This window comes from Diadema antillarum, unplaced genomic scaffold, assembly GCF_040938485.1.
Source record: "Diadema antillarum isolate AM-2024a unplaced genomic scaffold, OU_Dant_1.0 seq00000119_RagTag, whole genome shotgun sequence".
Lineage (NCBI taxonomy): Eukaryota > Metazoa > Echinodermata > Echinoidea > Diadematoida > Diadematidae > Diadema > Diadema antillarum.
The window spans coordinates 40,325-54,445 of record NW_027271200.1 but is presented as its reverse complement, the minus strand read 5'-3'; the positions used below and the strand labels follow the sequence as shown (position 1 = coordinate 54,445).

The following is a 14,121-nucleotide window of genomic DNA, read 5'->3' as shown; positions in this document are numbered from 1 at the left end:
CAAACACTATTTTCATGTGATCAACGCAAGATGGCGCTCGTCTGCATCTGGATATGGCAGGAACATTTTCTTTCTTATTTACTACTAATTGATCTACCTTTGACTACACTACTTCCAAGGGAAACAAGACCTATTAGTATTTGAATTACTTTTACATTTCATTTTGTGAATAATATTACGTAGTAAGTGAATACAGTGTCATCGGCAAGGCAACCAATCTCGCCAGTCAATTTTCAGTTTATTTCGCGTACAAGAAATACTGATGTCCCAAGACATGTTACTAGACTTGCAACTTTTCTACAATTTGCTTTATAGGTTTCTGTGTCCAATTAGCTATAACTTGGCATTATGTGCACATAAAGTGGCCGGGGGTGGGGCACTCAGCAGGGCCTCTCCCACAGGCTCTATCCATGAAGAATATAATGCCATTAATTCCTCTCTTATAAGTGTATTGTGCTGTCACGTGAGAAAAGACATGAATACAGTATTACGCGACATGAAACGCCGACTCAAGCTGGCGCTCGTCCACTTGTAAGGACAGCTTCTAGTATCACGAATTCTTTGATCGCAGCGGTGCCCTAACACGTTGGAGACGCACCATGCGTGTATCAATCAGTATCAATAAAGTCAGTTTTGTAAATTTAAGCGAGAAAGGAGATAAATACAGACAAATTCATACCTAAGAAAGACACATATGTATGTCTTTATAATGATTCATGTAATTACTTTCCGCCATCCCTGCTTATAAAACATGAGCGATGTGCCACGGGAATGCGCGAACAGAAATCGCGCAAAAGTTAATTACCTTCACAACATAATTATAGCTCTGATTTAGATTTTTGCACATATTTCTGGACGGCATTAACTTTCGCTTTCAATAGTTTTTATATCTTTACATGAAATCTAATTTCATTTAATAATAAACAAAGCAAGAGCTCAAAATGAATCTTCGGCTTCGGCAGCATCAGACCCCGATTACCAAAGGCACAATGGCACCTATGGAATTATTCTTTTGCACGTTCATAGAAAACTGACGCCTGACAGTTCACAGTATTTTGGCCTGGTTACATGCCGGCAGTCAATTGGCAGCCGGCATGTAACTAGGCCAGTTGTGAACTGTGCATCTCACATCGTACGTATTCATAGATTTTGTTCTTCCCTTCCTGAACACTTATTTCTGGTTAAGAACGCTACTTATGTGCTCTTTTCTTCTTTTTTGTGTGTGCCTATGTTCCGCTTTATACACATACACTATTTGATTTAATTACTATTATGATTTTATTAATCGCCGTTATTGTCTATTGGTTGCCTGTCTTGACATAATGTGAGGAGATTTACAAGTAAGTTTGTGCCTACTTAAATTTATTTGTATCTATTATGTACATGTGTGTGTGCAGATGTTTAGTCATACGCATTTGTAAGTGCTTATTATTATGTATGCTTGTTTGTGATTGTATGTATGTATGTTATATTATGTAAGATTGAAGCATATATACACTCCCCTGAGTGTATTTATTTCCTGTCGTCTCTGCCTCAACCATTGTTGTTATTATTTTCACTATTGCCTTGATCATCATTAATTTTTGTATATGATATCCATGTTTTGTATTCTGTCCGATTTGTCCTCAGTCTTGATAAAGGGCAGAGCCCGAAAGCTTGAATTAAAATCAAATTGTGAGGATTCAAAAGCAAGGTCTACCGCCTCTTCTTTACTCTCGTTATACAACACTACTATAAGATGCGACGGCCCAGGGATTTAGCAGCTGAAGATACACGTCTCACTCACTCTCTCTCTCTCTCTCTCTCTCTCTCTCTATATATATATATATATATATAATATATGTATATTATATACATATATATATAATATTATATATATCATGTTTGTATATACAATATATATATTAAAATGTCAAATGTATTGACTTGACAAAGCCCTATGGGCGAAAATTCGTCAAAACTACGTCTCTCACAGTTTTTATATTGAACTACTGTTGTGAATATATATATATACACATATGTATGTACATACAAAAAGTTCCTACTTAGGTGCTAAATCCACTTTTGATGGTACATGTATATTAAAAGGAGAAAAATCTGCATTGTTATTTCACATGCTTTTATGTGTTTTTGCACAATGACTTAAAGACAGCCAATCCCTTTTGCATGCAAATTTTTGAAAAATTGGTGAGAACACTTAGGTATTGAAGAACACACTACATTGTATTTGGAAACCTCCTGTAAATTTTGAAGTCAAGGGGGTTTTTATTTGTTTAGTAAAATTGACCGTTAAGATTTGAATAATTTTTGCGAACTTCGCAAAAATTACAAATCTAAATACTAGTCTAGTTTTACACACCTGTGTGATGCACTTAGTTGTACATGTAGTTCATGTAAGTGGTGTGTTGTTATTTGCCATAGATAACAAAGCAAAAGAAGCTAGTGAATTATTCCTTTCTGACAGCTTTAACATGCATATCTGTTGTTCGTAGTATAAGTATCATATCACAAACACAGGAGGATTAATGTATGCAGCTGTGCCTAGTACACAGAATATGTTATGGTGAGCGTTTGGTGCATTATTTGAATTTTAACGGCTAACAACCTTCAAATATCACAGAAATGTTATAGATTTACAATAGTCTTGTCATTCTGGTGGAATATATCATGTTCTGTGCTATTTGGGAAGGAATGCAAAAGGGAAGGGCCATCTTTAATGTACACATGTTGCTGTTCTGCAATCAGTCTTTCCATCAGGATTGGATGATTCCCCCTCCCCCTCCCTTGCATATTTGCCAGCAGAGTATGTAGTCAACATTTCAAAGCCTACCCTAAACCATGCATTCAATGATGTTGAGAGTTGATGTAGTCTTCAGTCATACAGGCAACTCCTCTTATAACAATGTTCTTGAGACCTGCAGTTTTCTTAGGTTGTATGGAAATTTTGTTAAAGCCGAACAAATAAAGTACACTTAAAGATATTGCATAGCTAATATAAGATAATAATGTTGGGACCTGAATGTTTAGTTTGTTTTGACAAAAATTTGTTACAGCTGTACTTGTTATACATGTAACGGGAATGCACTGTACAAAGCCCTTCCCTATTTAGAGAGAAAGGCATTGTATGATACTGATACAAAGTGTAAAGTGGACTCCTGTTATACAGTGGACTCCCGTTATAATAAAGTCCTCAGGACCGGTAGTTTTCTTTGGTTATATCGAAATGTTGTTATAACCCAACAAATAAACAATAAAAAACATAGAGCGGATAATGTCGCGGCCTGAATCTTTACTTTGTTGTAACTGAAATTTCATTATAAACGTGTTGGTTGTAATGGGAGTGCGCTGTCTTACCATCTGACAGTGAAGATGCTATAGAGATCTATTGTACGTGGGTGTGTGGGAAGTCAGTCACCTGTAGCAATGTCCACTCACACCAATAATAATGAAGTGTTGACACACAGCATGTCCAGTTAAGTCTTCTTGCTTTTAATACCCCATCAATGGCCCCTATTACACAGGTGTGACATTTCTTTCCCCTTGTTTGAATGTCCGATGTAAAACATTTATCACTCCCTCATGTGCTGTGCTGTGAGTTGATACATAACACATATATTTTCACTCAAACCTTTACAACTGACATCAAACAATTTAGAACTGTGAACACTTGTCTCTTATCAGTTGTACCACATCTTTTGTATGAAGTGGCAGATCCAGGCGGGGGCACACCGGCACACAACCCCCCCCCCCCCCCCTCCTTTTACTGAATCCCTGGATCTGCCCCTGGTAGTGACATCTCAACTTGTTTCACTAAATTAATTCCAAAACCAACGTCTATTTGAAGGGTAACTCTCTGTTCTCTTTAATATTAAAAAAAAAAATTTATTTAAAGGTAAATACACGTGTATCTGTTCTTGGGTATACAATTTAAAATCCCTGATAGGTCTGTATCAAAAGTGGATGCAGCATGTTGGCAGAAGACATTCAACATACAATACCTATCTTGCTTCCATCAAATGAGGAGAACTGCTTTACACTAAGCTCCAAACCTAAATAATGGCTACTCATGATCAAGTCGTAGAGTTCTTAACTTGAGAGCATTTGAGTTGCATGGATAATGACAGTCATGACACTTCATGAATGCACTTGAAAGCAGTACACAAATTTTCAAACGAGACATAACAATTGATATTTCTCCCGGCTGCCATAAAAGATAATTTAGATAGAGGCTCCATACCTTTAACAGCAAGTGCTGATTCATAGTACAATATACTGTATACGCCATATGTAACTATGAGTCAAATTTTTCAGGAATCTGCATTTCGTTACAATTATGCAACTGGTTAAATTCGCGTATGTGGAGTACACTAATGAATAGAGAAATGTACACGAGCACGTCGCATTCACATCCGGATCAGAGTAAATATTTTGCAAGTTGTCAAATTTGCTGTAAGTACCAAACTCACAACTCACAAAATTCTCGAAAATAACAACCCCACGAAATACATGAAATGTACATTACTTCCCTGATAGTGGATTCAGTTGCCTTGGTCAAGGGGGCGAAGTCGGCACCTGACATTATATTAGACCACAGGGCATTCTTTTCTTTGGCCTGCCAAATAGTTGGACTAAGGTGACAACAGTCTACAGAATATTTGTGTCCTCAACTGAGAAGCAACGGGCACCAATCCTGCCGACTTCAGTACAAAGTAGCTGGTCCTAAAGTGACCACACACTGTGCGCAATATTTTTGACCTTGTCACAAGCAGAAGATGAATAATGTCTGCCATTAGTCAAAGAGTTTTCTCCACAATACCATTTCCCACACCCAAGTTCTGCTGGGATCAAGGGAACAATTAACTGCGGGCTCTTTCAACATCTGCCTACATCATTCCTCTGGCAAATGAATAACCCTGCGCTAGCACTGTCCAGTCTTCTAAAACCCTCTTCCACTGGTGTGAGTCTACGTCATCTCTCCAGGCCAATCAACTCTTCAGGCCGCTTGTACTTCCAGTCCGTCTCGGCCAGTCCTTGCAGCTTCTTCCGAAGCTCATTTAGTCTCTGCTCATTGACTTCTGCAGACAGGAAATACAAAATGGCAGAGGGGAAAATGTAGTTACATACAGTTGTAATGCATTCTAATTAATTGAGCCAATATTTACTGTGTATACATTTACATATGAAATCAGAGTTTAGAACAAGAGCAGCCATTCTATTAGCGATTGAAATAACTCATGTTTTAATTTGATGGAAGTTTTGATTTAAAAAAAAAAAATCAATGTGATACTTCCAACAATGGCTCTGCTGCCCTCTCTTGTCAAAAGCTCCCTTATAATTTCCCATGATTCTTATTTCTGGTGTGATGAATACACCGTACTTAGATTTTTCAAAGGAGTACCAAACATAACAAGTATATTTATTGAATTTATTTATTTAACAATTTATATCTTCAATACATATCTACTTGTGACTCCATGGACAAACATATACACAAATTAGAGCTATACACTGTATTTTCATAGGTCCTTGAAGTATGAACACAAATCCTACAGTTTGGATGTAACCCTCAAAGATGAAAAGTTGTACTACACATTACCACCAAGAAACAAAAACCAAAATCAATAAATAAACTAAAACAAAATAGAAGCAGGTAGGCATACTAGCAATGAGCGTACAATATCACCTACAACGTACTTTAGTGTTTCAGGGCACTGTGGCAACACAGATTACTTGCCAAATGTAGTACTTTTTAGTATTTTTGTTGTGTCATAATTATGTTTTCCATTAAAAAAAGAAAATGTGCTGAATTTGCAATTGTATTCTTTGATGAATTTGACCATCAGAAAGTTTTCAACAAACATGAGAATTCATGCTAAATGATCTGCCATATTTGATTTTGAATCAGTGTAATCAATTAAATGTCTTGATCTTCATACAATAGGCTGGTGCACATACAGTGTACAAGGTAATGTTTCAGATCAACTACAATGTATTATGCTTGCATTTTATTTGTACCATAATTGGTTAATTCATATCAAACAACTCTTCCTTCTCTATGGACACTATGTCAAGAAATGTTTAAGTTGGCAAATCAGTGAATCTGATTTAAATGAGCTGAACGTTACAGTTTGAACCTGCATACAACTGCAGGAATTGGGTACTTGGTTCAAAAATAAATAAATATTAATTAACTAGAAATGTCGCTATGGCGACTGGTATGCCTCCGCCATAATGCATGATTCTCCTAATAGGTCTATAGTACATGTGGACAATGTGTGATTACATTTTCACAAAATTGGCAAAATATTAAAATGACATGTTTGTCACAAATGTATTGAATGTTTACCTTCCTTGACCTATGTTTATTGGATGAATAGGAGAGCATGTATTTGGGGATTTAAGAACTTTAACTTGACTTTGACCATTTCATAAGTTTATGCACTGAGTAATTTTCAAGGTATGGAGAAAAAGCGCAATTTCTGTATTGAACAGTAAATTGTTATCATTTTCATCTGGCCTTTGATTTATAAGAGAATCACTGTCAGGCAGAACATACATAAATTCAGCATGTTCTAAGTTTCAAGATAACTTGAGCCACTTCCGAGATATGGAAAAAGAATTAAGTTCAGCACTTTCACTTGATCTTTGACCTTTTGACCTTTGACGTTCTTGGCAAAAAAAAATCCCAGAGAATCTCTATTGGGTTATACATGCATACATCAAGTTAAAAAAAAAAGTCCTGCTGGCATTGCATAAACATAAGGAAAATAGTAAAATTTTGAAGTATTGCCCTTGACCTTTGACCCCTGACCTTTGACCCCATGAACCCTAAATTCCCTAGATAACCACTGCCAGTCAGTAGATGCATATATATATGTTCCATGAAGATACCTTGAACAATTTCCAAGATACAGAGAAAAAAGTGAAAATTTAACATTTTATTTGACCTTTTGACCTTTGACCTTTTGACCTCATGACCCCAAACTTTCACCAGAGAATCTTAATTGGGTAGTACATGTATACACTAAGTTTCCAGAAAATATCTTCAGGCATTGCATAGATATGGGGGAAATAGTAAAATTTTAAGCATTTGACCTTGACCTTTTGACCTTTGACCTTGAGCATGTGCACCCAAAAGTTGATAGGCACAACTTCACCCCCTAATACACATACATGCCAAGTTTCATTAGGATACCTCAAAAGGTTTTGGTAGTTACCCTGTCCACAAAATTCATTACGGACGGACGGAAGGATGGACGGAAGGACGGACGGACGGACGGACGGAAAGACGGACGGACGGACGGACAACCCGAAAACATAATGCCTCCGGCACCACTTCGTGGCGGAGGCATAATGAATGAATAAAGTAAGAAAAGAGTTCTTACAACAGTAAAAATGGGTTAGTTTAACTTTCAAAGCAATTCAAAACTCAAAACACTGTGTTAGATATAAGTGAACATATTAGGGAATGTAGAAAAAGGTCATCCATGAAAAACTCATAACCTCAACAGCATCTAATAAACTGAGTTGGGGAAAAAACTTATCAGCAGAAACTGCCGCCTTTACACATCATCAACTGAGTACGGGTAGACTTTGTAGCTTAAAAGAAGCAATGAAAACATTTTTTTTTTTTTTTTTAACAAAATGGAAGAGAGATCATGTGATGACACCAAGAGATGCTATCATACAAGGAGAAAATAATTTTTACCCTCAAGGATATTACCTTTCTGCAAGTTTCTGACACAATTTTCAGTCAGCTGCTCAACCTCCATTTTATCCAGCTGTGGTTCTGTTGAAAAGAAATTGGGGGGGGGGATATATTTAGTAAATTCAGAGGTTTAAGATTCTTATTACTGCTTCTTTTTAATGACTTCTCCAATCATTTTTATCATCCTCATCCATTGCTAACATTGAAAGCATATGAAGTAAAGGATGAAAAGAATGGATACCGGTATACTGTCGCCTAGATGTCTTTTACCTGCAGTGTAACTAATGCAAGATACAGGTATACATGTAACAACTGTACATTTCTTACTTCACCAACTTCTTGGCTTTGCTGAAGTCATGTTATGGATAATACATACTTGTACATGTATAACCACATACTACAATATACAACACGTGTATGTCACCACATTCTCCAGATTCTCAAGTTTATGCATATCAAATGCATGAAATAGACATCAACTGATTATAAAGGTATGGCACCAATATCAACAGTTCAATACATTCTTACTTTGCTCTATAGCCAGCTAACTTCCTTACAGTACAACATTGTTAACAAATTTAAGAACACCTTCATCATAGAACTGCCACTGAGCACATAGGCAGGTAAAGACAAAGTCAAGTTTTCACACAAATTTACAAACATGTACAAGTAGATCTAGATTCAAGATGGTCAGTCTAGCCTCAGTGAGTCAAATACAGTGGACTCCCGTTATAACGAAGTCCTCTGGACCGGAAGTTTTCTTTCCCTATATCGAAATTTTGTTATACCCGAACAAATAAAAAATACAAAACATAGAGTGGATAATTTTGCGGCCTGAATTTTTACTTTGTTGTAACCGGAATTTTGTTATAACCGTGTTCGTCATAACGGGAGTGCACTGTAAGTACCGCAACAGCTCAGTAGAATAACTGAACAGCAGAAGTGGGATCGATCTTGGGATGTAGATTTACAATACAAAGTGTAGTTGCAGTGCTTTGATCTAATTTCTTCTTCTGAACACCAGATGTAGCGTCACAGACTATGTTTTCCAGCAAGGTAGAATCCAACGAGAACACTGCTCTTCCCTAGTTACCTGCTGACTGACTCTCTTCGATTGCAGCTGGTGAGCGGAACAGTGTTTTTCTTGGACACGATGATGTCATCCATGACCTCCCTGAAACACCAGCAGATGTTGATGGTCTATTGAATGAAGCCATACGATCAAGGTTTGCAGGACGTGTCTTCTGACGTCAGACAATGAATAATCAAACCGGGGAGCTGCAAGTACAGTGTACAGTTTCTGGGGTTAATATACTTTCAGTGGCTTCGAATCCATGTAACGTTAGAGATCACTCGTTAGAAATTATAGAATCTTAGAATACAATCATGTAACAATGACTCAATGTTAATGTTCAAATTAGTCGAGTCTATCTCAAATTTCACTTTACCACATTGCCTACCATACCGGTATATTGCACCAACAAAAATCACAGAAACTACTCAATGACTAATACTTCCAATCACTCATCTTGGCCATATCGTGTTTTCTGTCACTGGTGACATCTTCTAACACGTACCCGAATATCAGACCGCTTGCACGCTTCCGTGATTTTGAATGAAAGCTATTGTTCGGTGCGTGCGAAGCATGCAGCTTGCTCTCCTCACACGAGAGGCAAGCGGTGACAGATTTCCACCACGCATCTCCCTACTGATACACTATCTCCTGGCGGGACGATGAATGCTCAGACACTTTAACTTGTAACATAAATGATAATTTTCATAAGAAACTCTCTATATACTGATCGTGGAGTTTGTCACCAGCCCGTGTTAATTGTAGCCAAAATCCCATAGGTGGTGACAAATTCCACGATCAGTATATAGGAAACCCTCTGCAAACTCTCTATATACTGATCGTGGAATTTGTCACCACCTATGGGATTTTAGCTGCTGTTAACACGGGCTGGTGACAAATTCCACGAACAGTATATAGAGAGTTTACCAAGTCTCCTTACACTAAATAAATCGTGAATTGTGACCTATATTTATTCATGTTGGATAAGATAACATTCTGAAAGTGGCAGAGTGGTCTTGAAAGGAAAAGTGGGGTTGATGGAAAATACACAGGTTAGTTACGATTTATTTAGTTCGGTAATGGTTTGATGACAAATTCCACGAGCAGCAAGTTTACCGAGAATCGCGGAATCTGACACCGCCTATAGGAACGCCATACAGTAAACACGGGCTAGTGACAAATTCCACGATTAGTTATACTAATCGTGGAATTTGTCACCGCCTACGGGATTTGGGTGCCAGTTAACACGGGCTGGTGAAAAATTCCACGATCAGTATATAGAGAGTTTTCTACTGTGATTCGTATATATGTTGGATAGGATAACATTCTGAAAGTGGCAGAGTGGTCTTGAAGAGAAGGGAAAAGTGGGGTTGATGGAAGAAACAGGTTAATTACGATAGGTTTGGTAGGAAAGTGGTGGTGACAAATTCCACGATCAGTAGGCCTATATAGGAAACTCTCGGCAAACTCTCTATATATTGATCGTGGAATTTGTCACCATCTATGGGATTTTAGCTGCTGTTAACACGGGCTGGTGACAAATTCCACGATCAGTATATAGAGAGTTTCCTACTCTGATTCATTTATGTTTTGAAGGGCCTATCGCGGAATCTGTCACCGCCTATAGGAACGCAACACAGTGAGCACGGGCTGGTGACAAATTCCACGATTAGTTATACTAATCGTGGAATTTATCACCGCCTATGGGATTTGGGGACCAGTTAACACGGGCTGGTGACAAATTCCACGATCAGTATATAGAGAGAGTTTCCTACTGTGATTCGTATATGTTGGATAGGATAACATTCTGAAAGTGGCAGAGTGGTCTTGAAGAGAAGGGAAAAGTGGGGTTGATGGAAGAAACAGGTTAATTACGCTTTATTTAGTAGGAAAGTGGTGGTGACAAATTCCACGATCAGTATATAGAGAGTTTCCTTCTCTGATTCATTTATGTTGGATAGGAGACATTCTGAAAGTGGCAGAGTGGTCTTGAAGAGAAGGGAAAAATGGGTTGATGGAATAAACAGGTTAATTACGATTTATTTAGTTCAGGAGTGGCCGAATATGGTGACAAGCTCAACGACACTAGAGTTTGGTCGAGAGTTAAGGCCTATCGCGGAATCTGTCACCGCCTATAGGAACGCAACACAGTGAGCACGGGCTGGTGACAAATTCCACGATTAGTTATACTAATCGTGGAATTTGTCACCGCCTATGGGATTTGGACGCCAGTTAACACGGGCTGGTGACAAATTCCACGATCAGTATATAGAGAGTTTCCTATTGTGATTCGTATATATGTTGGATAGGATAACATTCTGAAAGTGGCAGAGTGGTCTTGAAGAGAAGGGAAAAGTGGGGTTGATGGAAGAAACAGGTTAATTACGCTTTATTTAGTAGGAAAGTGGTGGTGACAAATTCCACGATCAGTATATAGAGAGTTTCCTTCTCTGATTCATTTATGTTGGATAGGAGACATTCTGAAAGTGGCAGAGTGGTCTTGAAGAGAAGGGAAAAGTGGGGTTGATGGAATAAACAGGTTAATTACGATTTATTTAGTTCAGGAGTGGCCGAACATGGTGACAAACTCAACGACACTAGAGTTTGGTCGAGAGTTAAGGGCCTATCGCGGAATCTGTCACCGCCTATAGGAACGCAACACAGTGAGCACGGGCTGGTGACAAATTCCACGATTAGTTATACTAATCGTGGAATTTGTCACCGCCTATGGGATTTGGACGCCAGTTAACACGGGCTGGTGACAAATTCCACGATCAGTATATAGAGAGTTTCCTACTGTGATTCGTATATATGTTGGATAGGATAACATTCTGAAAGTGGCAGAGTGGTCTTGAAGAGAAGGGAAAAGTGGGGTTGATGGAATAAACAGGTTAATTACGATAGGTTTGGTAGGAAAGTGGTGGTGACAAATTCCACGATCAGTATATAGGGAGTTTCCTTCTCTGATTCGTTTATGTTGGATAGGAGACATTCTGAAAGTGGCAGAGTGGTCTTGAAGAGGAGGGAAAAGTGGGGTTGATAGGAATAAACGTGTTAATTACAATAGGTTCAGTAGGAAAGTGGTGGTGATAAAGTCCCTATATTAAGATGCTTCCTATCCACCATGGATAAATCGCGAAACAATCCACGACTTATTTAGTCTTAGAAGGTCAAGGAATTTTTCTATAGTACTGATACAATTTGTAGTGGAATTTGTCACCGTGAATGGGATATTTTGATGCAAGGAGCATGGGCTGGTGATCTATATCAAATCGTGTTGTATATTAATTGTGATTCGCCTATTATGTGCACATGGGATAGCAATATTCTAAAAGTGGCCCAGTGATCTTGAAGAGAAGGGGAAAGTGGGGTTTGATGGACTCAGTAACTGGTACGATTTATTCACTACGAAAAGTGGTGGAGACAGACATCACGTAACAGTTGACTTGAAATGAGATCGCGCAACGGTCGACAACTTGAATACACACGTAATCGCGTGCTTGAGATCGCGCAACGAACGAGCGATTTGAAAGGTTGCCAATCGTGGATCGCACGCGACGGGACCCCCACCGTACCGATCAACTGCGATTGTGCGAGTCACTTTCTTGCAGAGCGCAATACGCGAGCTGTCAAAGGAGAAGTTGTCCGGCTGTGGAAATTTGTCACTGGTGACAAATTTCACGATAATGCCCACATTAATTCATTCAAATCAGATATCAACTTGGATGTCGTCGCTCAACAACGAGCAAAAGCAAAACTCACCACTCTTGTTGTGTAAACAAGTTAGAGGCAGAGCGAGAGCTGTGCTGAGGCTGTGTGACTATTACAGTTGACTTGTTCTGCATCTGTGACTGTCTGTGAGCTGTGGCTCTCGATGGCCTGGATCATCGGCGTACGTTGCGCTGTGCGCTGCCTACACGATCTGAACTGAAACCGTCTATAAAATCACTTCATACTTCGTATAAAATACGATATGTATGGCCGACACTGCCACTCTAGAATTAGTTGATATTTACAACTGAAATGTACATGAAATGCTTTCCCAATCCTGGGCTTGATCTTGAATTTTCCCTAAATGAGTGCTCGGATCGCGATATCGCTGGCTAGCTACCTAAGATAACATAAGATCGAACGCGGTACGCTAGCGCTAGCAGCAGTACGTACATGTACATGTAACGCAGTCGTATTTTGACTTCCGCGCGCGACTGCTGTTGGTCAGAATGAAGATATCGCTTTTGTTGTCGACAGCAAGCCATGGTAGACGTAAAGCCCAAAGAGGCGAGTGACACGGTTGGACGATATCACAAAAGAACATTCACAAAGTCGGATGTAAACCAAGCTAAATTTTAAAAGCCTTATACGAAAGTCGACGAGAGAGCGACTAATGACTCAAGGCTATAATATAGTTTCTCACATGTTTATGTAATCTTTTATCTTCTATTTGTTATATTTTTGCCAGCACTCAAGTCTCGAAGCATCTCAGTGCGATGGGTCTAAAACATTAAACTGCGATAAGCGCAATGTCATTTCTTCCTTAAATCGACCGTAACAGAATGACTAAAAACAAGCAATGATAGAAGTTTCTTTTACAGTCAGATGAAATAAAAGACAGTTCAATGAAACGTTAAATTTCGAATGTTTTCATATTGGGCTAAAATTAGTCACAAACCATTGCATCTCAGTCATTACAAGATTTGCATATATCCACTAAAGGAGACTTCTTGAGTATCCTGAAGTCGACAAGTATACCCATGTATACCCATCATAACAGGGCTTCAAGTTATGAAATAAGTAATCGTTGATAATTTTGTGAGTGTGCTCGTGTGTAATCGGGCGTATAGGCGTGAAAATGTATGTGTACAATGATCCCGGGGGCTAATGTTGTAAGGAAAATAGCATGGCCGGCGCCGCGTTTTCAAAAGTGCTGGAGGGCACTTCATGGGCCCTTCATGAGCATGAGAAAAAAAAAAGAAAAAAAAAGAAAAAAAAGGTCTTCAGTGCATCTTTCTCCGATTCCACTTGCGGGTTTCTTCAGCTGACAAGCAAAAAAAAAAAAAAAAAAAAAAAAAAAAAAAGATCTTCAGCGCAAGAAAAGACCTTACCGTGAGTTCAAAAGTTTCATTCTATTTTTTCTATAGTGCCAAAAAAAGGGGGGAGCCTAAGTGGTGACACCCTATGTATTCCTATTTACGGGTGCAAAAAAGCCCCCCACCCCCGCCAATTCCGTCGTCCCTGAATAGGATCACCCTCCTTCTTTTTTCGTATTAGGGTCCTTATAGGCCTATATGTATATCGTCCAATAGACCAGTCACAGACGCCAGATCCTGAAAACAAGTGCACT

General features: G+C 38.7%; 1 protein-coding gene across 1 annotated transcript; it reads right to left on the bottom strand.

The window, feature by feature from the left end:
• Positions 1-4,366: 4,366 nt before the first annotated feature.
• LOC139727084 (uncharacterized) lies at positions 4,367-12,871 on the bottom strand. The gene is made up of 4 exons (XM_071638065.1): positions 12,543-12,871; positions 8,802-8,986; positions 7,724-7,789; positions 4,367-5,075 (listed from the first exon to the last, which is right to left on the bottom strand). Exons 2-4 carry the CDS (start codon positions 8,923-8,925, stop codon positions 4,969-4,971), a joined length of 297 nt encoding a protein of 98 aa, XP_071494166.1. The 5' UTR covers positions 8,926-8,986; positions 12,543-12,871; the 3' UTR covers positions 4,367-4,968.
• Positions 12,872-14,121: the final 1,250 nt, after the last annotated feature.